At 31.9% G+C, this 24,408-nt stretch overlaps 2 protein-coding genes across 7 annotated transcripts in view; both read left to right on the top strand.

The window, feature by feature from the left end:
• LOC126850627 (zinc finger and BTB domain-containing protein 20) overlaps positions 1 to 11,800 on the top strand; it is a 99,415-nt gene extending 87,615 nt beyond the window's left edge. For 3 of the 5 annotated variants that reach the window (XM_050593809.1, XM_050593810.1, XM_050593811.1), the window contains 6 exons: positions 1,626 to 1,775; positions 5,527 to 5,799; positions 6,766 to 6,930; positions 7,102 to 7,156; positions 7,496 to 7,748; positions 7,832 to 11,800. In XM_050593809.1, the coding sequence (XP_050449766.1) occupies positions 1,626 to 1,775; positions 5,527 to 5,799; positions 6,766 to 6,930; positions 7,102 to 7,156; positions 7,496 to 7,748; positions 7,832 to 8,441 (1,506 nt within the window). In that variant the 3' untranslated portion in view covers positions 8,442 to 11,800. The remainder of the gene's footprint in view (positions 1 to 1,625; positions 1,776 to 5,526; positions 5,800 to 6,765; positions 6,931 to 7,101; positions 7,157 to 7,495; positions 7,749 to 7,831) is intronic. The other 2 variants (XM_050593813.1, XM_050593812.1) reach the window with 2 other exon arrangements.
• Positions 11,801 to 14,871: 3,071 nt separating this feature from the next.
• Positions 14,872 to 23,631, top strand: LOC126850650 (nanos homolog 3). Of its 2 annotated transcripts, none has more exons than XM_050593860.1 (4): positions 14,872 to 15,175; positions 18,063 to 18,285; positions 18,532 to 18,678; positions 19,196 to 23,631. In XM_050593860.1, exons 1-4 carry the CDS (start codon positions 15,058 to 15,060, stop codon positions 19,212 to 19,214), a joined length of 507 nt encoding a protein of 168 aa, XP_050449817.1. In that variant the 5' UTR covers positions 14,872 to 15,057; the 3' UTR covers positions 19,215 to 23,631. The 2 variants fall into 2 exon arrangements, with proteins under 2 accessions (XP_050449817.1, XP_050449818.1); XM_050593861.1 differs by having other exon boundaries at positions 14,873 to 15,175; positions 19,265 to 23,631.
• Positions 23,632 to 24,408: the final 777 nt, after the last annotated feature.

Raw genomic sequence — 24,408 nt, 5'->3', positions numbered from 1 at the left:
TACTCGTTCCGCGACAATGTGCACGACGGCATCGGCAAATTAGCATACAAAGAGACGCAATTAATCGAAGGCTATCATGACGGTATGACGGTACAATACACGGTTAAATAAAACAACGATCGTTCGGAGTATTTGTAAAACAAGAAATTGATTGAGAAAAGAATAGAAACTCTCGACAAGAGTCTTTTCTAGAAATCTCGAATATCTAGGATGACGATGCATACTCCCGTAAGAGATTTAGCGTTCTGCTAAGAGACCAGGAGATTTGAAAATTGAAGGAGATAGACGATCGGAAAATTAACGTCGCGATACGATTCGACTTTCTGAAATCGAGACATTATAAATCCATCGATCAAAAAGGGATACATTGCTCTGTGTAAATTTTTCATCGCAAAAAGAAATCGCCTCGAAGAGAAGTTATAAACGATGCCAAGTCGCGAACGAGAATTCAAATAAACGAGTATGAGGAACCTCATTGACTTTCATGCTAGATATTTACGTCGAGAAGAGGAGTTCGGGAATGGTACTGCAAAAATCCTCCGAGAATATGCAGACGGGAATTCATATTTTATCGGCTGATGCGCTCGCGCGTTCTCGATCCATACATTACGTTAGTCGCGCGCTCGTTTCGCACGTCACGATGCGACTTCCCGGATAATTCCATTTCGTCGGTAATTAATAATGATCGACGCGCCGTTGTCGCGCGCGTGTCCTTACTTGCCGAAGCGAATAAATTGGATCGTAACGTGAGACTAAGTAACGTTTAACGCGAATTGCAGAAAAAAAAAAAGAAAAAAACAGATAGTGTTACATATTTGTCTATGTGCTGATTGTGGATTCGATAAATTGATCGTTCATTCGATTGAATATCGGATATCCACTGTCAATTGATTAATCGGAAAACATTGAAATTTCAGCTATATAATGACTTTTTTTCTAAATTATATTTACGTAACGTAGTATAGGAAGTTATCTCTTTATTTGTGAAATTCGATCTCATGCTCTACGGTACGATTACGGCAACTCAAATTCCTACAAAATATCGTTTAGTTTCATATTGTGCAACGTGCTCTGCAATTAACTTACGTCTATCGGGATTAAATTTTGAAAGCATAATTATATGGTATGTAGATCAGATTGACCTCGGACTATGCCTAAATAATGATGTAATAATAAATATTTGCAAACTGAATAATAGATAAGTGCATTGATTTTTCATTGATTGCCTACGCAATGAATAGATTAATTACAGTAATCAGAAAAATAAAGTAATAACAGATAAGTATAATATAGTTAGAGGAGAATTAAATAGTAATTGAAAGATATAATATATTTATACATATAATTATACAAGTATGTGAGAACGTATAAAATATATATAATATATAATATAGCATTTTTTTTTCTTTCTTTGTAAAAGTTTTTTATCAAGCTCAGATTTTTAACTTTACTGTAATTAAATTGCATGTTTTCGTAATATATATATATATATATATATATATATATATATATATATATAATTCAAGTTGTGACATTATTTATTACGATGGTTTGCCGCTTCGCTTTCGCGAAGATAAAATCATTGCATAAATGATTAACAATTGCATCAACTTGCATGTTCGCAGGTTGTACTATCGGCGTGTAGTACATACTTCGATACAATTTTATCACAGTACGAGGAGAAGGATCCCATCGTCATCATGCGAGACGTCAAATTTTCGGACATCAAAGTACTCGTCGAATTCATGTACAAGGGAGAGATCAACATCGATCACGTAAGTATCACAACCATCTCTAAATGATTTTCTTTTCGCTCTTAGTCGATTCCTCCATCCATTCGTCGGTTTTTTTATTTTTTTTTTTTTTATTTCAAAACGTAGTCGAGAAATTTACGGATAAATTTGAAAAATATTTGTAAGTATCACTTTTCAGATTATCGAATTTGAAATGAATATGAAAATACGAGATAAAATCTGTGATGAAGCGAAAGCAATCTCCGCGAAAGAAATTAAAGATAGAAATTATAAGGTTTTTTAAAGGATAAAGGAGGCTAAAGAAAACTCGAAACATCATATTTATATTAGCTATCTAAAACACTAATTAAATATTGTTGACATAATATGACAAAATTTTTCGTTTATAGATATATATTAAATATATTTTCACTCGGTGCTCATTAATGTTGCTGTTTGCGGCGGGCGTTTTATTACCGTCGCCGTGAAATAAAGTTAGGCAGTAAAACCCCGGGACAATAATTCCTTGCCTTCTTCAGCACTTTTCCAATAACAACAATTTCGCGTAGATAAGAGTCGCCGCCGTGTCGTGTGACAGCTATAGTTAACGAGAGAACTTTACGATGCCTATTATCTTGCGAAAAGCTAACATTTCTCATTCGCACTGACGACGACTGTAAGTTCGAATGTGCCCGCGACATATTATGACAAGACCGTCGTGTATGTACGAAAGTACGTGTCGAGAATATCGACCTGTCGGAGTGAATTCTTACAGTCTGGAAAATCAACAAAAAAATGAAGAGATATAGAATGATATTCAAGTGAAGAAATCAATAAGGATACGATTGTGTCCGGCACATTGATGAATTTAAAGTCAATTTTTTCACAGGTAGAAATGTATTTGGAGAGAAAGCTGTAGAATAAAAAAATATTTAATATAAAATTACATTTTTAATTTAAAATGGATTTTTCATTTGAACGGAAATTTTACCTGAAACGTTAAAATATTTAATGTTAAAAATTGAAAAATTGTGCGCGCGTTAAAAATATTTTTATTGAGACAAAATCAATTTCAAGTCATCAGCGGAGATTTATTGTATGAAAATATGAAAAATGAAAATATATTATCTCGCATATTTATATTTATAAAATGACAAAAGTTCCTAATCGGATAATTGTTTAATAGATTTTGTTAATTGTTTTCTCGTAATCCTTGAGAGACTTTTTAGCCATGGATTAAAGAGAGCTTGCATTTGGCAAATTTAATAATAAAGCTAAGAATATATAATCCTTGAAAGTCCACTTATATTTATAAGTTACTGTTCCTTGTGTCTGGATTTAATAATGAAAACGAAACAAACATTCTCCAGCATTTTGTTTGCGATATTATTATATTTTCTTACGCTTTCAATTTTGAAATTGTCCAAAGTAAATATTCGATGAAAATTGCTTTCCTGAGATTTTCTCGAGATATATCTCCAATATTTATTTTCTCTTTTTCATAATAGTTTAACCTAGTTCGACAATTCTTTAATACGTTTTTTAATATTGAAATTTTCGTAAATCGTACATTTAAGATTCATATGTTTCTTGAGATTTCTTCCGCGAAATATGTAATTCTCGAAATATTTTAGAACTATCGATTTTTTTTTTTACCATTTATTCATAGAATTTTTTTGACATATTTTGACTGTCCAATTCAAATATCTTGTTTACGATGATAAGTTTATTTATATTCCCTATTATTTATATTCCCCTTTTTATCTTCTCTCTTTCGAAATAAAGTTTAAAGTTTAATTAATCACTTATTTAAGATATTTTTAGAAATCTTATTGTGTTAGTCAATTTTCAAGATATTTCATCTATATATATATAGTATTCGATTTCGTGATACTTTACAGATTCTTCGCATCTCTCTCTCTCTTTCTCTCCTTCTCTTTTTCTCTAATGATCTTTTGAATCTTTCAAGGCATAAATCTGTTTCCGAGAAGAACGAATTCTTCCTTGATTTCTAATCGTGATGCTGCAGTCGCAGTCGCGCGAGCTTTCTCCGACACGTTTTGTATCGCACAGGCCTAATCGCGAAAAAATGCCGAGTGAAAATGCACGGAGCCTGATCCCGGATTGAAGATTGGCGGCGACGACGGCGGTTTAAGCTCTCTATCTGATTGGAATAAAGCGCTATAGAGAGAGATTTTATACGGTTTTTAGATCGAAGTTTTGCGTCACGTGGAGCACGCCGTCCTTTTTTTCCCATGGTCCTTTTTCTTGCACCCGTTCTCCGTTTGTGCGCAAACAAAAAATAAGAGAGAGAGAGAGAGAGAGAGAGAGAGAGAGAGAGAGAGAAAGCGGCGATATTTCTGAAATACATTATTTCACGACGGCGGTAGCGGCGACGCTGACCCACATAAGCATTTTTCCAATTCCGAGCATGGCTGATAGAAAGCCGTACCGCGCGTTTGTAGAAAGTTCGCATATTATTTAGCATTCGGTCGCGCCGGGTCGGCGAGCGTGTGCCATTGCTGTTGCCTTTGTCGGTGGGAATTAGCAAATAATAATTAGGATTGTCCGCTGCTGCAACCCCGATACGTGCCCACGATTTTTTCGTCCGATATTTATCGTGCGAATTTTTTTACTTCTGCAGACGAGAGGGTACGACGTGTACAGATATCTTTTTTTTCTAGGGAAAAAGGATCCGGAGAAAAATTTGCGAGGAAAAAAAATACGCCGACGAAAATAAATAAGCGGTTTATGTCAGCGTGAAAATAATGGACCTGCCTTTCATTTTTATTTTTCCCCTGTTTGTTCTTCAAATTTATAAAAAAAAATTGTCTGAATATATCGTCTCTTTGTAATTATTAATCAAAGAATAATTAATCATTCCTAACAGTGATTCAACTCATTTTTGTGTAAAGTTATTTCATATGATAAAACATTTTGATAGAGACAACTTTATATATGTATATACACATTAAATTTATATTAAATTAAATCTTTCTCTAAAATTTTATATATATATATATATATATATATATATATATACATATATTTAGAATATATGTATACGCGTACATACGTCACGGCGGATGAGTACGATTACGAGGAAAATCGGTGTCCAAATGAAAAACGCTCTCATTTACTCATTTCCGCTTATTTCACCTGACCGTCCTTACAAAGAAGCGTTTATTCTTATTCCCCATCGTTGCACTTCTTATTAATGTCATTAATATAGACGACATTTGTATGTAATTATCATCTTAATGTTTTATCATTAGATTTGCCATTATTCATGCTTTACTATATATATAGTTAAAGCATTTTTAGTAGCTTGGAAAATTTTAACGTTCACAGGCACTTAATTATTAATTAACGATGACATAGCTTCGTATATGTATTATAAATATTTTATTATATGAATTTATAAATAAGTATAATCAATTTTTCCTTTGGTGGAATTTATAGTGGATTTATAACGAGTTTCGTAACTGCCTAGCTCACATCTATTCATGTATTAACTTTACGCTTTTTTTTTTTCCAAAGCTTGAACTTTTACCTTTAATCACATTCGCCCTTTTTATTCGCGCCCACATGTTGTAAAATTATAAAAATAATAATTATAGTATGTTATTATTATGTTATAATTCTATACGAAAATAATTAATGTATTTTTTATATCGTGTAAAATATTATAATAGCGACAATGATGATAATAATAATTACATAAACTTATTAGAATTATGATATTAATTATAGAAATTAGAGATGAGTGATTATATTCTGTTTTGCTTTACAGACGAGGCTGTCGTCGTTACTGAAAACCGCCGAGGATTTACACATTAAGGGGCTCGCCGAGGTGAGCTGGCGCAGTGATTCTACGCAAAACGACTTGAATAACACCAGTCACAGTCCCGGCGCCGCGACCCCCGGCGTCGAGGCAGTCCTAGGGAGGGAGAGTGAAGACGAACCGCCACCCCCGAAGCAGAGACGCAGGGGTCGTCCGCCTCTGGACGATCCACCCTCGGCACACGACGTTTTCACACCCAAGATCACTTGCATCACCGGAAATGTACGTAATTTCGATCTCTTAAACTTAAACACTATCGCGGGCCGAATGCCCTATGCCTGTGTAAGAATCGGTGCAGTTACGCCGAATTTATTGTGGTATTTTGTAAAATTTGTTCACGTTCTAACAATTTATATATTAACGGAATGTTGTGTCAAATATTATTTTATGTATGCGTGTGTTATAATTATATTTAATTTTTAAATAATTTTTATGTATTTCAATTGACGAAAACTTTTGTTGTTCTTTCTTCTTGTGAAAAGAACATGTCGATCGACGAAATTGAAAACACGGAAAATAAAACATTGACTTTTACATTGTCGTTACGATCTATTTAGAGTAACGGGTTCTTATTTATAATTGATCGATACAGCAATTACATCGTAAACGAAAATCTTCAAACTTTAGAACTTAAGTTATAGAATTTAATTAAAATGTTTTATCACTTTCGATATTTAGAATTCTTAGGCTTTTCGGGAGTATTATGTTTAGATATTCGTGCATTATGACTTCTAGTTTGAGTTAAATAATTCAAAACTGCCATTTTATTGATTATTTATATGTCATATGAATTGCTAATTCGTCTTTTAATTCAAACTTTATTTTTTCGCGCATATCAAGTCATCATACTTATCATCAATATCATACTTACAAACGGCATGTTATCAGATAAACTTTTCATAATACACAAATTATCTCACACCTATATGTCCGATCTAAAATTCTCTAACTGGAAGAATTCAATGAATTCTAGCTTTGATACGAAGACGCGATGTTAAATATATAATGCTTGTTAAAAAATGAGAAAAAAAGTGAGAGGAAGAAAAAGACAAATCTACAATGCAATATTATTTCGTTGCAACGTCACCGAGCCTTACGCATGCGAAATAAACTTAAATAAACTTGAGATAAACAAATTTACGGGTTGATCCTTGTGGTGAATGTAGAAATTGGAAAATATTTTGTTAGACTCGCAGCAGCGGGTATTACACATACGCGGAGATACCCACGCACGACTCTAATGTGTCACGTCGAACCTTTTCCCAGGAGGAAATGATGAGCGAGGGCGGCGACCATGAGAGTTGGGACGACGAGATGATGATGAACGAGACTAACGAAACGCCACTGCCGGTGGTAAGGCCCCAATTAGATATGATTCTCTCCTTTACTTGGACGCGCGCGCGTAATTAAATCAGACGACCATTAAGAGAGGTCTCGTTCTACTTTCTTCCAACTGATTAAACTATTCTCGCGCAAATATTCTATTCAACGTTTTTAACGACGTCTTTTGTGCTTTTTTTTTAGCTGTCCTACATGTCCAAGGATGATAGTACATCTGATCAGGAAAAGAAAGGTATATGTGATTTCTATACTCGCATCTCTCTCTCTCTCTCTCTCTCTCTCTCTCTCTCTCGCGATAATCTTTCGCTATAATTGATTGAAATATTTATCTAGTGTAAATCTAAAATAGCCTGTTTTTTTTTAAACAAATTTAACATACATATTTTATTATTTCTGAAATTTCTCTGAATGAACATCCAATAAAGAATTTATTTTGTAAGCTTCAAGCTCTAGTGACTTTTATCTATAAAAACACAAATTCTTCTCTTGAATCTTCTAAAAAAAAATAGTCTTATTTTTCTAATGCTATTATATATCGTCATCCAGTTTTGCGTTAAACAAATATTTGTTATTGCAGCGCCTCCATCAAACTCCAACGCCTCGAATCTGTCGATCCCCGAGCAATTCCGAGACGTGGTGAAGATGAACGATTATCTGACGACGGGACGCCGACAAGAGTTCTGGGAGGAACCGTTCACGCGACGTGTCATGGACGCCATCAAGAGTAAAGAATTAGAGATGAAGACTGCCGCCGAGATCCTCGGTGTCTCTTACGGCACCCTTTATGGAAGATACCGCGACAGTTATGGTTGCCTTAAACATCCGTACAGGTAATAAATGCGTAAATGGTAATCGAATTATAAAATAAAGGAATAAAATATTGATAAAAAGAATTGCGAATAGTAATGCACAGTCAATCTTTTAGAGTTAGAGATTTCTGGTCTGAGCCGGGTCCCGCTGAAGTGTTAGCGAAACTGCGGCGGAAGGAGATTACCTTGTTCCGGGCCGCCGAATTTCTCAACGTGACCGTCCATACGCTCGCCACATATCTGTCGACGCTGCAAGGGCCGGACCGAATTTCGTTAGCCGGTGATTTGGCATCCGGTGGCAACATCGACGGCGGCAGTAGTAATAATGCGACGACAACGGAGTCGGTGACGACGGAAAACAACGAATCCGTCAACGACATACTGCAGAAAATCAACGCGAACGCGGCGACTGCGGCGACGTTAACCACGACCACGACGTCGATCAAGCGCGAGGGTGGCGGCTATATCGAGGTGCCGACAACAGTGCCAAAGGCCGCAACGTCCATGCTGGAGAACAATCCGGACATCACGATCGTCAAGTCGGAGAACACGCCGCGCAAGCGCGATTACGCGAAGATGTCCAACACGGAAAATAACAATGCGAAGTTGATGAGCGGCGGTGCCGTCAGCGAGGTCAGTCAACAGCAGCAGCAACAACAGCAGCAGAAACTCGCCGATCAGTTGTCGTTGAATAACGATAACAGCAAACCCTAACTATTCAGACCATACTTAACACCTACGGCGAATCACCATCATCACCATCATCCCCGCAGTGCAGCGCCGAACAACATCAACTACAGATCCGATCTGCAGTGCCCGCGCAGTTTTTATTCCAACGTATTTACGCGTTTTCTCACGAATTTTCATTTGAAATAGATAAGAAGGGACGCCGCTGCTCCGCGCACACCCGATTCCAAAAAAATAAATTCCAAAAAGAGCTTCAATCTCAACCTCAAAAACGATCTCATGTGCAATCGATTGCGATTGATTGGTGGCGGGCCGTGACTGGTGTCGGAATGTAAGAATAAATTTCAAAAGATGACTGAGAACCAACGAGAAAGAAATGTCACCGCAAAATCTATCGCGAATCATTTGAGAAATGGCAAGCGTGTACACTTCATCAAGCCTTTGAATTAATCTCCGTGCAAAATACATGGTAGGGCCATGTATTTCTCCATTGTTGCGAAATTTACTCTCGAAAAGTTAACATTCAATAACGCGAGTTGCAAAAATTCTCCTTTCGTTTTACCTTTAAAATCAGTTCATTTTAATCTATACACGTCGGTAGCGCGCGTAACCTTGGCCTTCGTGAGAAAAATAAGAAAATAGCAAAGACAGAAATAAAAGAAAATCGTATAATAAAAAGTTCAATCGAAGTTCCTTTTGAATAACGATGTAGAGTGTATTATTATCGCAAACAAAGAATGCCTAGACTATTTTCTGCCGCATGTGTCTGTATGGTATAGCACGTAAAGAGCGACAATATATTCACCACAAGTAGATCCACCATAGTGTAATACATATCCTCCTAAAGAGGAAAAAAGAAAGATAAAGCGGAGTGTGACGGTCCTTCAACGATGTTCCTTGTGCGATTCATCCGTCAGGATCGCGTTGGGAGCACGTTTCGTTTAATATTCTATGTACGGGCATGAGAATTAATTTAAATCATAATGCATATACTATTGGAAGAAGTGTCGCGCAATATAGAAGAAGATACACGAAGAGATTCTCCCAAAAAGATTTTATTTGTATTTACAAAAAGCATTTAGAGAGTGAGAGATAAAATCATCACTTTGTCAGGCTACATGTACCCAATAGTAAATCGTTTATGATTTAAATAAATTTTTGCGATAAAAGCCTTAATATTTAGAGTACCGGTCTCTCTAATTACGTTGTCGATTTGCCGATGAGATTTATTTACGTACACTAGCATTTTTTGTTTGAGGCCGATCTAGAATAATTAGAACGACTTCGATTTTAAGAAAGCGGCCAGGTGTGATTAAAGTAAAGATATTTGCAGTTAGCGGCGATTTTTATGCGGAAATTCAAAAAATAAATCGCAGCAACTGTCTTTTTTAATAGTATTCAGAACGGGATTATCTATTTACATATAACAATTTTATTTTGTTTCTCTTTTATACCAGTATGTAACGCTGCATAGCAACGTTTTAGAGGCAATGTTTATTATGTTTATTATGTATGTACTAAATTTTTTCTTTGTTTTTTATGAAAGGGAATATTTTTAGTAGTTTTTATTTGGAAATAAATGTCAACCGATATCAAAGATGATTCGTCAATCGATTGAGACAAATACGAAATATAAACGTCCATTGTAAATATCAGTGCAATAGAGAAAATATGCAAATTAATATTATTTGACGTGAGAGAGAGAGAGAGAGAGAGAGAGAGAGAGAGAGAGAAAGAAAGAAAGAAAGAGAAAGGTGTCCGAGCACTATTTTAAAGGGAAAAAAAAGGGAGACTTTCCTGTTTCGTGCAATCACGGTCGGATCCTTGTTGTAAAAAGCAACACGGGGGAACGATATTGATACAAGCAGCATTGTCGGTGAAAGACAAGGACACTATGATGCTACGCTATGGTATTATCGTTCTCCCTATTTGTATGACTTGCGATTCCGTTTATTTTATTTTCGTCGTAAGCAATTCGCAAGCGCGGTGCTTATATTAAGTTAGATAAACAAATGGGAAGCTATCTAGAGACTACGGCGCGCTATATATATACACACACATATATATATATATATATATATATATATATATATATATATAAATACATATACAATAATTGTACTCTATAAGATATTGACTGGAAATGAGTATTCCTGTTCGCTGAAGGTAAAACTAAGTAAGAACTAGTAGTATAGTAGAGGTATCTCTCGATGATATTTTTCGATGATATAAGACTTAGTTGCATTGGAAAGGAGGTTTATTCTCGCGGTGGGTACTTGTAAAGTAATCCGAATAGAGTAATCCGTGCGTAGTAGGATGAAAGAACAGAATGACGTTTCCTTCATTGATATTTCAGTATGACAAATAGAAAAAGGGAGAAAACGCGCGTGCGATTATATCGTGAAACATGTAAATACAACAATGTGTATAATATATAATACAATGGAGACGCGCATTCCTTATACGCGAATGCAAAAAAATGTAAGTATCTCTTTTTTTAAACGGACCCCGAAGTTGACTGACTACTAAAATAAATAAATAAAAAAAAAAAAAAAATAAAGAACCATAATGATAAGTACATTGAGATTATCAATTAAGTGCGAGATACACTCAGACACGAGATACACACACATACACACCCACACATACACACTCTGGATTTTACGAAAGAATATATTTCTAACAGACAAGCGGTGACTTATCTGATGAATAAAATAACATTATATTTTTTAGTCTACTTTGTATATTTAATATGAAATAACATTTTGGACATTGGATGAGTTGAAGTCTTTCGATTACTTTACGAGTGCAAACCGATTATTTGTATCATACATAAATGTATAATTTTATAATGCAATAACGTTTACGATAATTTTATTCATAACTTCTTAAATGACAAGAGATAAAAAAAAGAAAAAAAAAGATAGATCTGTTCATCTTCATCATTTAATTTAATACTTTTTTCATTGTATCTTCTCTCATCAAAACTTTGTATTCAATGAAAGAGTAACTGTTTCCCTTTTTTTCTTCTATATTTTTTTCTTTTTTAAATAAAATAAGACTAAGACATACCAAATGAGAGAAATGTAAGGGCGAGTTTTGTTAGGTTAGTATCTATCGCATATCAAGAAAGCAAAAAAATACATGCGCTGGTACACACTGTATTTGCCTATAGCGTCCAGATATATTTATACCTGGAATGCGCGAGACCACTTTTACTCTAGCGAGAGTATACGACTAGAAGTATTAATATTTAATAATGATAATTTATATACATATATATATATATATATATATATATATGTATATATGTATATGTATAAATATTGATATCCGAATGGATGGTCATGTTTTTGAAGATTATTGTGGAGCCATAGAACAACAAATGAGAAATATTTTCAAATTTTTTTGGAGATATGTTATAATTTTATTATTATATTTTTAGTATTATTATTTATATATATATATATATATATTATTAGCTAAAGTTTTTTAAATTTATTATATAAAATTATATGAATATGTGAATTTATTGTATGAATTAATATATACTAATTATAATTAATATTAATGTATTATATTATTAATATTAATTATAATATATATTATTAATATATATATAGTTATTCTATTTTTATCTAATATGTACAATACAAATTTTTTTGCTTTGATGTTCGCTATCAAATTTTGACTAAAGTACAAAATATATCAGTTTTCTGTCATAAATTTTAGATATCATTACGTTATGTGAAATATCAAATCATACATTCAAAGACTGATGGCCATTCATTTGGAGGCTCTTGTATCATAAGCACGCATCGGATGTGGCGAATCGTTTGTTTTCTTTTTCAAAAGGATCGAAAGAGAGAGATTGCGTGCGAGTCAGCATGGGATGCGTGATCACACATTGTGCGAGATGACAGGACAAGACTATTATTATATATTATATTAGCCTATTGGCGAACGACGCGCCTGGAATATGTGCCCTGGAATGTCGTACCATGAGACTAAAAAAAATCGATATCATAATTATGTGTCGTTTGATATAAATGAGTAATATAGTATGTATCATCGTTTTATACACAATCTAATTAAAAGATATCTCTCAACGTACACTATGTACATTCCTAGTATACATATATATATATATATATATATATATATATATATATATATATATATCACACATACATATATACACGTTCTTCTCACTTTGTCATATATGTTGCATTACACGCGCATAAAGGAGAAGCAAAGAATGTATGACCTATTATATATATATATATATATATATATATATATATATATATATATATATATATATATTTGCATATATAAAAAACATATATATAAATATATTTATAATTATAGCTATTCCAAAAAAACGGACCACCGCGATGTCGACGTGTTTGCGAATGATCATTAAATTAATGCAAATGAAAATCATTGACGATACCTATGTGTGCATTAATCATCATCGGCGTCATTCGTCATCATCATCTGTAATAACTACGTTACATCAGAGCGTATTTCGCGTTGAATAATACGCCCGATTACGGAGTGTCTCATGTATAAACGCACGAACAGTGAAATCTATCGACCTGTGTCTGCAGTATAAAGAACGTTAATTAATAAATGCACATACACACGCATACACATACAAACACTTGAGCGCAATAGAGAGAAAGAGAGAGAGAGAGAGAGAGAGAGAGAGAGAGAGAGAGAGAACAAAATATATGAATATAGTTTTACAAGATGGCTTTGCCACCCCCTTTAGTTTTATACCTGAGACACGGAAAAGGCTGAAAAGCGATTAGCCGATAATACTAAATGACCTTGAGATATCCTAATGTAAAATTACATTCTTTTACCGATGTGTACGCATACACACACAGCACGATGACATTTGAAAAAAATAATTACCCACACATCTTGTCGAGCTCATTTATACAACTCTCAAGACTTTGTACCAATTTTCTCTTTATTTAGTTCGACATTTCGAAATTGGAGAACGCGACAGCGGATCGAGAGGGGAAACCGACGTCGCGTTCTAAGACGCGAAATGTCAGTCTCTTAGCCAAAGTTAGAATTTGCGTTTTTTATCTCTTAGGAACCTTTTCTCTTTGCCCCCCCCCCCATTCTTCCTTGTCGCCCCATCCTTCTACATGACATATACATATATATATATATATATATATATATATATATATATATATATATATATATATATTTGACACTTTTTTATCATGATTGCTATATTAATTTTAATTATAATTTCTCTAAAGTATATATAGATATGTATACTTATCTTTATAATAATCGTGGTAATTCTTAAACTTAGAAGAACAATATATTTAGCGTATATAGAGATTGAAGTATACATACATAAAAGTGAAGTATATATATATATATATATTGATAAGTAATTAAGGTCGCAAATTAGAGATTTGGGATCGAGCGCATGTAATGTGCCGTAAGGACGATAATCGGTATATTTACCGTAAGAATTATTAAGGTTCGGGTGTGTTATAGACACGTCGGACGCATACACACGTACATACACATATAAGGCAGCCTTGTATAGTCGAACGCTATCCGAGGGCTGTGTTATCTCGCGAAGAATATTCATTGATTGAACAAAAGACGAAGATCAGTAAGTGTAAATGTTTGTAAACAAATTATGAAACATTATTTGTTCAGTGCCTACATATTTACACAGTAATAATAAAGATGAAGATTAGTGAAATCACCTGATTCTTTTTAATCTCTTAAATCCTTCCTTTCTTCTATATATGACTTTTGAAAATTAAAAAAAGAAAACAAGTCATCAGCTTTGATGAAAAAAAATTCCCTTATTATATATCATATATAGTTGTAAATTATTCTATTTTGTCTTTCGTTTTAGAATCAGATAATGGCAAGTACTGGCTAGCTTATAAAAAACAAATTTATATTAAACATATATATTATACATTGAAGGTAGAAAATCTTGTTTGATTTAAAAGCGAAATGTAAATACATATATCTCTTATCGCGTCACATCCTTCGAATCACTATCCGATCGGTGCGAAGCATGATTGAATGACAATGTCAAAGTATACATAATCTACATATTGCAAGAGCCATATTATAAAATTTCGAGATTGTAAAAGTGAAGACGTAATATTCGCCTGATCGATCATCAGTATGCCAGCCCATGTGGCACGCACATTCGTCGCCGACCTGTCTTTCCAGGAAACGCCGAAATGCTTTTATCGCGGCGAGGTCACGCAATAAACAAAACGACGAATCGGTAGTTTCGATCTCGTACCGATACCTTGTCTCTTTCTTTATCGCAACATTTTCTAACGTCAAGAGCTTGCCGCTGATACGTCGAACACGCGAGAAGAGTCTCGCTCTCCCACCACTCGACCACGAGTAGGGGAACGTGTCGACTCTCGCGAGGCCCCGAGGCCACGCACGTTGTTCCTTGTTCCCAAAGTATTGGGTGTCAGTAGTAGACGGAAAGTCGCCGACGTCGGTCGATGTCGTGGCTCGCTTGCCTCGCCGAATAAAGCTGTTCGTCGTCCGCGAGAAATACGAAGTTTCTTAAATTTCCGTGCGAAAGAACCGGCTACGAACTGTCGTAGCATATTAACGGATCATGTGCGTCATGTTGCCAATGCTGCAGGAAAATTCTTTGTTCCCGTTTAATCCCAGCTTGGACGAAGAAATAAAGCGGCTGTTCGACATCGCCGTAAGCAAAAGGCCACAACCAAATGGTATGTTGTTGCATGCTCTTATTAGATTTATTGATGAATTTTATTTGTATATACATTTGTAGAGTTATTAAAAATCTGTGCTAATTATAACGAGATTTAGGATGGAATGTTTATAACTTTATAAATTAACGCTGGGAAAATTCCATTAATGGTCCTCTTGTTATTTAAAAGTTATAATACATGCTTAACGTTATCTGTGATCTACCTATATTAGATAATTGCTAGCTAATTCCCCGTAGTTAACGGATTTTCTTATTGTACTTTGTATTTTTTACATGAGAAAAAAATTCGACTAACACATCAGGTATACTGATATATCGATTTTTCTTAAGAAAACTTAAAAAGAGAGCGTAAATATTTTATGGTATTTTATAACCGGTTGAAAAAAAAGAAAGAATTTCAAATAAACATACCTATATTAAGCTTGGGAAAACTTTTATAACGTTTAACTGCATTGTGCAAATTTTTTTTTTTTTTTTTTGTTTTAACTTTTTTCATTGCATCCTTTTATATTTTTGCTTTAGGAACATACGAGATACACGTTTGTTTTTCTTTTTTTTATTCTATTTCCCATATCTTTCTCTTCGCTTAAAACTTAATTATATGGTTATTTTATTTTAAATGCAGAAATATAAAACAGAACGCAGCTATGAAAAGAAAGGAAATGTTTATATTTTAAAAAGAGAGAGAGATGGATAATTGTCGAATAAAATGTTAGAAAATCACATGATGCAAATAGATCTTATATATTTTTTTCTTTTATTTTTCAAGATTTCAGTTTAATACGAAGAAATCATAGTTCCTTTTGAAACATTGAATATAAAGCTTTTGCGATTAAAAACTGGCCGTGTCATTGACAAAACATACGATTTATGATTTATTTGGTTTGCCGATGTCAAATACCATCGGTGATTCTGCGAAAACTTATTTATATATATATATATAAATAGATAGAAAGTACAGGTTTTGGTTTGTTGATTGAAGATCGAGATTTTGTAAGTAAAGGACACTGTATAAAAAAAAAAAGAAAAAAAAATACGACAAGAATAATCTTAAATCGAAGATTTTCTAAAGTCTTTGATTTTTTAATTTGATTAACAAGTGGCAGTAGTGAATGTAATAAATTAAAAATACAAAGTAAAATATTTAAGAATATAATTAAATTTTTTTTGTATAACAAAATAGGTTTTGCACTGTTGTAATTAGTAGATTAACGTGAATAGTAAATGTATTCTCCTTTATTGTTGGTTAAAAATATGTATTACTTCACATTATGTCGTCTGTGACTCATCGTCAACTTAATAATCGTATTATATTTCGATGCGTCAGTCGTTATTTATATAGGCATCTATGCCATCGAACTTCGACAGTCACTAATGCATAAATAAAAAAAAAAATATAAAGGTTCCTTTATGATTATAAAAATAAGTAATATTGAAAAATTATAAAGATTTACAAAGATTTTATTTGATAAAATAATTTGAAATAATTTAAATTAATAAAAAAAATTATGTAGAGAGACATCAAGATTTTTATTTTTTTAATTAAAAATATATCTTTACAATTACTTTTGAGATGAATTCGATGATGTATAAAAAATATAAAGCTGTTATGTAGATTATTTGAGTTTAAAAAAAGCGCACGTATTATTATTATTAATTTGCAAAATCAATTTTCTCGAAAACGAAGCTTTGTATAATATATTAGAAAATATATTTTATTTTCAATTTTTATTTGCTTTCGAAGAATTATTCCGTTCATGATTTATACTATAATTTTGGATGCAATCTGTATTAACAAAAATATAATTAGCTTCCATATTATAATTTTTTCAATTTTCGATTTGCTTTCAAGTCCATTTTTCAAATCCACTCTTGTCTGTTTTCTAGTCCATTAGAGTTCCTTTTTTCAGAATTTTTCGAAACCACTAGATTATCTCACTGATTATTTATTCTGGATTAGTAAAGCTTTTTTTGCAGCCGAGAATATTCCTTTATTGATGATCGTTGCCGCGACACACACGGATCACGCCGATCGTAATTTTCTTATCGCGTTTTGCACGTGTGCATCTTTCGTGACCGCAATCGCGGTGCTCTTTGTGAAAATGACCCGACACCGGCGAGTACTTAGGCGAGTAGTTTTTATTTCATCGACGATGAGACAAAAGTTCGATTGATGTTGCGTGCAAGGATTTGTTTATCTTTCGGTACCGATTTCCGATGACGAATATCGTGGCCGGTTAAACACTTAGGCTTACGAGATGGGCTTTCGGTCCCAGAAAGGCCGTGCATGTTTACAAATCACAGCGACCGATATCGAGTTACACTCTTTTCTGCCTGCATTATAGAAAATAACTCGAGACTCTGTTATTCCGAAACAGGGAAAAAGATAAATGATATATTTATTTACGTTTTTTTTTCTTTTTTTGTATACGGGCTGTCGTTATATAAGTCGTTTAATAAGAATCGATCCTTGATCTAATGTCGCAGTCGATATTATTTGTAATATAATCTTGTTTTAATATAAACTTTTAATATTGTGTATGATTCTCATCTTTTTATTGTACTAAATTTATAAAACGTATTAAACATATTATACTTTGACGAATTTTCGAAGTAAATTCTTCGTTTGATAATGAATATAAAATAAATAGCATATTTTATACTGACATTTTTATAAATTATTATTTGTTACAAAGATAATTTATTATTAACGGTTAAGAAGACAAATTTCTTTTATAATTTACGCGAAAATTTAATTTTTTTAATTCTAGAGCGTTGTTGATTCAAAAATTTTGAATAAAATGAAATAGTATGTTGCCATCAAATTAAAAAATATTTTGTAATCTCATTTTTTTTACAATTTTATATTTCGATTTTTGTTATAGTTGAAGAAGTGATGGAAGAATTTCGACACAATGGCCGCGACTACGAGTATTGTCCAGACTTCGATATAGATGTAACGAAACAGAACATGCCACGGCGAAAGAAGAACAAGAAACCCTTACCAACGGAATGCGTCTTTTGCAGAAATAACGGGGAGGAAGAGGCATATTATCGGAAACACTTGTTAAAGGACATCGACGGACGTATCATATGTCCCGTTCTCAGGTATAGTTTATGAAAATACAGATTTTATACTGCTTTTGGAGTTAAAATATCACAACTTTTTTCTTCACGAACATTTCCGAAAGATATTTCATATAAATGATAAAATATATAGTCAGATGATATATTGTGAGAATTTAAAGATATGATTGCTCAGCTTTTTTCAACGGAAAATAATTTTCCGACATGATCGGATTTCTTTTTTTCCTTCATATATACCATGCAAAAATCGAGATCTTTGATTAACAGGGCTTATACGTGCCCGATTTGTGGCGCAAGCGGCGATGTAGCACACACAGTTAAATATTGTCCAAAGGGCCCTTACAATCCCTGGGGAATGAGCATACCGAATACCTTCAAGTGGACAAGAAACTCTACGGGAAAACGTCGCAACAAGTAAGACATGACACTTTCCATGCGGGCGATGGAACATTTTCTCTCTCTTTTTTTTTTAGATAATTTTTTTAGATTATACTCGGCTTAAGGTAATTTACAGGGAATAAAAATATCATAATTAATTTTGGCAGATCGAATTACAATTTTTAACCCGAGAGTACATGCTTCTCATGTTATTCGTTTTGATATAAATTGTAAATAGTAAATAATAGTGGACAGACAGAAAATGGTCCAAAAATATATATTTATATAAATTTTAAAAATTATAATAATTTTTTTAAATTGAGTATGATAATTTCAATGAAAAAAGTCCCTTTATTATTATATTTTTTAATCTACACATAACTTACTACAAGAGACATTCCGTATCATTTTTATATATAATTCATTTTTCACTCTCAATTTATCCATTAACATCAATAATATCACTAACATCAATAATCAATCAATCAAATAATAATCAAATAATCAATCAATTTTAAATAAAAAAAAGAGAATATAATTTTTTATTTTGTAGTTCCATCGCCCACAATTGACAAATATCTCGAAGTAAAGCAATATCTTCTAAGCGCGAGATTTTCAATAGGAAGGAATAAGAAGCAGGCGTTCTTTGAATACCTCCACTGTTAACAGAGGCTATCCATGTCTAAAATGGCAACGATATCGTATAAAATAATCTAGATTCTTAGATTTCTCTTATATACTTTTGTACTTAACATTTACACTCGCTGTGCAGACGAATATTGACACTTGACGTGATCTCGCATCCTCGTGAATACACTGAAACACATCGGTTCTGAATTGAGATCGAGACGTGACTTTAATTAATTCGCGTCGCCCTTCCGCACTCTTCCTGCATTTATAATTTATCCCATATCTTTCGCATTCTTCCTATTTGTAATATAACTCATTCCACTCATATCATAATTCATAATGCAGTAATGAAAGAAAAAAAAAAGAAAAAAAAAAAAAAACCTCGATTTAGAACGAGAAAAAGTTTACGCGTATTTCGAGAATCGCGCGATATCATAAATTCAGTGGCACATCAATTTCGCAATGCGTCGTGATTTTAAGATTAAATGCAATTTTTTTTACACGCGCGCGCGTACTTTGCGATGATTTCTTAAGAAGTAGAAATATTTAAAATTTAATGTGACTCATAATATGTCATCGACAAACAAATATACACAGATATTTTCTTAAGATTTTAAATATCTTAGGAAATGTGTATATGCGCGCACGCCTGTTCGTCCGTCGACAACATATTAAGTCACATTGAAAGAATCGTGTATGGACAAAAAAAAGCTAGCTGCTTTTAAAATGATTATAATAGAAGCGTTTAATTTTTCACGAATTTAGATTTCGATATGTCTCTATGCGTGCATTTTTTAAGCAGTTAGATTTATAATGAGATTATGCATTCTAAAGATCCTCGGTATAAATATTTGAAGAATTCATGGGAAGAACACAATAAGTTTGTAATTTGTAACATTTTAGATACAACTTTGTCGTGTTTGAAATGAACATTAAAAGCTGTATGAATATATTTTTATATATTGTATGATTCTTCTTCTGAATCCATCATTTATATTATAATGTGCCATATATTTCTACTACTTTTTTTTTTCTTGCCAAGAATATGAAAAAAGTCAATATGATGTCAATACGATGATTAGCGTGATATATCATAAAAAGTACATTTGATACTTTAGACATATATAAAGATATGACGAAGTTCGTAGCGCTTTCTTTAATTTTGGAGTTTGACATTCTCGAGCGCGTATTTCATTGAATTATGATTCAATTAAAAAAAAAAAAGATGCGAAATGCAATATGATGGCTTAACGAAAAAATTTTATATACGATTTATTAATGTACATGTTCAAAAATAAGAACATTTGTCTCGACTTCGAACTAACAAGAATAATGTGACCTTTTAAAAGAGAGATCTTATAGCCTTGCTTAAATATTTCAGTACATTTACTTTCTTACTTTCTATTTAAACATTTTCCCTTTTCATATATATAGCCAAAGGATAATTGATACCAAATTATTGCAATCAAGAATAATGTATGTTTTTATTTTAATTTATTTTAATTTATTTTTCATTACATATGCGATGTTTCAGTAGAATGTTTCGACGATTATATGATTTATCTAATTGCATCGTAATTTGCTATTAAGAGATGAATCAATATTACTTAATCGTAACACTATCGATTAATTTTCAAAATATTATTCATTATTTGTTTTCTTCCCTCTTTTTTTTTTCAAACAAACGTTGTGATGATAACATGTGCCTTATGAGATGTTCAGTTTTTATAATTTTACGATATAGGTTGATGAGACATATAGTTTAATACATACAGTGAGTATAGTATCATATGACAGATAACTATTATATATGTGCATTTCACATGCGTTTTTACGACAAATTTGAAATGTATATTTCGAAAAGTCTTATCGACCGACATCGAATGTTTTGAATAGTTAATAAGAAAGTGATAGATGCTCTTATACGAGCATCACATGAGCAACGATATTAATTTATACATCTTGTAGCGTTACAAGATGTGTATTTTATGAGCTTATAAATTATCATCGCAATATCTATATATTTTTTTATATGTGTGCGGAAGCGTATCCTTTGCGTGATATCAAATTTGTAGCAATAGTCTAGAATAATTGTATAAAAATCATCTTTCCTCAAAAGTTATCTTACATGTTTAAGTATAGTTCCGTGATTATTTTATTTATTTTGCTTTTATCGGTTGGCACAAAACGACTTGTTCTTAATTCTGTGTATTGTACGTATTATTATTACCATATCCAGGAAATATTGGAACTGTTGTCACTGTCAGTCTCGCTACGATCTTGTCAAGGCCGTCAAAACAAAAACTGTTATCGAAATAGTACTTCTTTGTATTTATATGTAGGCTCTCGCTTCGAAGAAGGTTTGACAATTCGTAGAAGGCGCATGCTTTTTTGCAGTCGACGCTTCTTTCCAATATTTCTTAAAAATTCGCGAAAGGACACGCTTTCATATTTTTTTGGCACGTAATTTAGATACATATTGATAAACGTTCTAAAATAATTAAAGAGAAATGATATTTGTTGAGAAAGTTTTAACAATTTGAAAATTCTTCCGAGGAAATACACGTGGTTGAATAATAAATAAATCAGCTATTGTGTGTTGTATCTTTTTATTTGCATCAACAAATATAATAAATCTGTACATTTATTTTCTATATAATATATAAATATATATAAAATCCCCATGTAAAATACACGTGGTTGGAAAAAAATCAAGTATATATCTTTTATATCTTTTTACCGCATCAACAAATTTAATAAATCTGTACATTTATTTTCTATTTAATATAAATATACATATATATGTTATTTCATTTCTTTTTAATTATTTTGGAAAGTTTATCATATGTGTGCAAATTACGTAGAGAAGTTTTCGCGAGAAAAATGTCAGTTTTTTCTTTGATATTTTTTTTATAATTCTGCTGTTAAATAAATTTGAGTTATTGTTACAACTTAATACTTAATAATACAATTTAAGTTCTAAGTTTTCCTATTTTTTGTTACTCATATAGTAAAATATAGAATATATAAGATATAGAATATATGTGTATACACATACAGAAAATTGAGTTAATTCAGCGTTATACGCTTAATTCCATCAGTTAAAAACATCCAATAATTAATGTCGCAAATTTAGTTTACGATGCTTAATAGATTACATCACGAAATATTTAAAAATTATTATTTACGAAGTTATTATGATCTTCAAGACACTTTTCAATCCTCGAAATATAATTAATCTTCGAAAGAATTCATGTTCCATTAATCAGCTTTAATAATGTAGCACTAAGAATTTTATTCGCATAAATATCAGTGATATTTTGAAGAATGTACAAATAATAATTACTTGAATAGAAAAAGCTAATTTGACAGCATTATGTATTACTTTTGAATGGCAGCTTTTTTCAAGAATTGAAGTGTTTTAAAGATTTAATATTAGCTGGAAAAGAAAAGGATAAAGCACGAATATTATGAAAGACTATAATAAATACTTCCAGTTTTGTTTTTTGTCAACGATTAAATAGTATATAAGAATTGTTCATATTAGAAATTACGATATTATGCAATTGTTCCTATTAGAAATTAATAATATATAATATATAGCAATTAAGTGTTATATTTCTAAAATTTTGGAGTGTATATAAAAACACTTTTGTAATTATTACTTATAGCATACTATTTAATAGTGCGAATAAGTTCTTACTTTTGTAAGATATGATGCGCCTTGTACCTTATAGCATTATTGCCGAAGTTTATATACCGACTGATTTAGAGAGTGCGAGATGACTTTACAATTTATAGTAATATTAAATCGTGCAGCGGCATTCTCGTAATTAATAGCAGCAGCAAAAAAATAAAATTCATATATATATATATATAAGCAAAAGAAAAATTTCACAATTCCAGCTTCACAATAATTTAACGTCCAGTTGCACGTTTTACAGAATTGTACAAATAATTATTTCGTCGCTTCTGATATCGAGGCTCCTCCGATTAAAAAGTTTTTGTTCGCAAACACTTAACTCGAACGATTTCACACTACTTATTCAAAAATGCGAATTTTCTAGTTGATACGAAATCTTTTGGATTTTTATTTTTCTTGTATCCCGTATTACCGTATTAAATTTCCGTTTATTCGGAATAAATCTTGTGCATTCTGGACATGCCTTCTTTTTATAGCCGTTTGTATTTTAAGATTAGTCTTGCGCATATTATCATAATCATCTCGCCATTCTAATTGTGTTAAGGATTAATTATTATTTCCGCTTTATATATATATATATATATATATATATATATATATATATATTAATATGTTATTTAAGTATATTTGTACAAAATTATGCTCAATAATGAATTATAGAGAATATATATGCATAAATAAAAGTCAATTTATTTATCCTTTTATCATATGATATCGCTTTCTTTTTTAATTCAATGTATATAACGTATTGCAAAATTTATCTATGAATTACTTTCTGTTCTTTTATTTTGAAAAATAAATCATTCAATATTATATGATTGTACGTATATCTTTCGCGGAATCTATGTCTTTTACAGATAAGTAACTTACTCACGCATGTGCGAAAAGACTATTTATTTAACTATTAATTTTATTAATATTTTTAAATCAATGCAGACTTTTTAAATAATTCATTTTTTTTATGAACTATAGTCGCTATTTCAATATAAGCTAATTGTATAAATTCCTGTCACAACATACTAACGCTGTTTTTGTTATAAAATTTGATGTTTTTGTTATAAAATTTGATTTTTATTTTGATTTTATAAGATTATAATTATTATTTAAAAGTGCACGATTTGTATCGTAATAAAACATTGTAATTATTTCAACCTAAGGATATTAATATACGTATTTTCGTAAAAATTTTTACCAGTTGCTATTTAGTATCTAGTAAGTAGGTCACATCCTTTGTATTTGCCCTGGTCAAACGATATTTGTTCTTGACATACTATCGAATTATATTACGTAACTTGTGAAATTAATATTTGATTTTGCATTTATACGTATTTTCCGATCTAATAATGTTATCATTTGTTCATGAAATTATTTAGTATTTTTTATTTCAAATAAGATCATTCCTTTGTATTCCGATTAAATAGAATATCTCTTGG

This window comes from Cataglyphis hispanica, chromosome 6 (genome assembly GCF_021464435.1).
Source record: "Cataglyphis hispanica isolate Lineage 1 chromosome 6, ULB_Chis1_1.0, whole genome shotgun sequence".
NCBI classification, from domain to species: domain Eukaryota; kingdom Metazoa; phylum Arthropoda; class Insecta; order Hymenoptera; family Formicidae; genus Cataglyphis; species Cataglyphis hispanica.
This window is presented reverse-complemented; position numbering and strand designations above follow the sequence as displayed.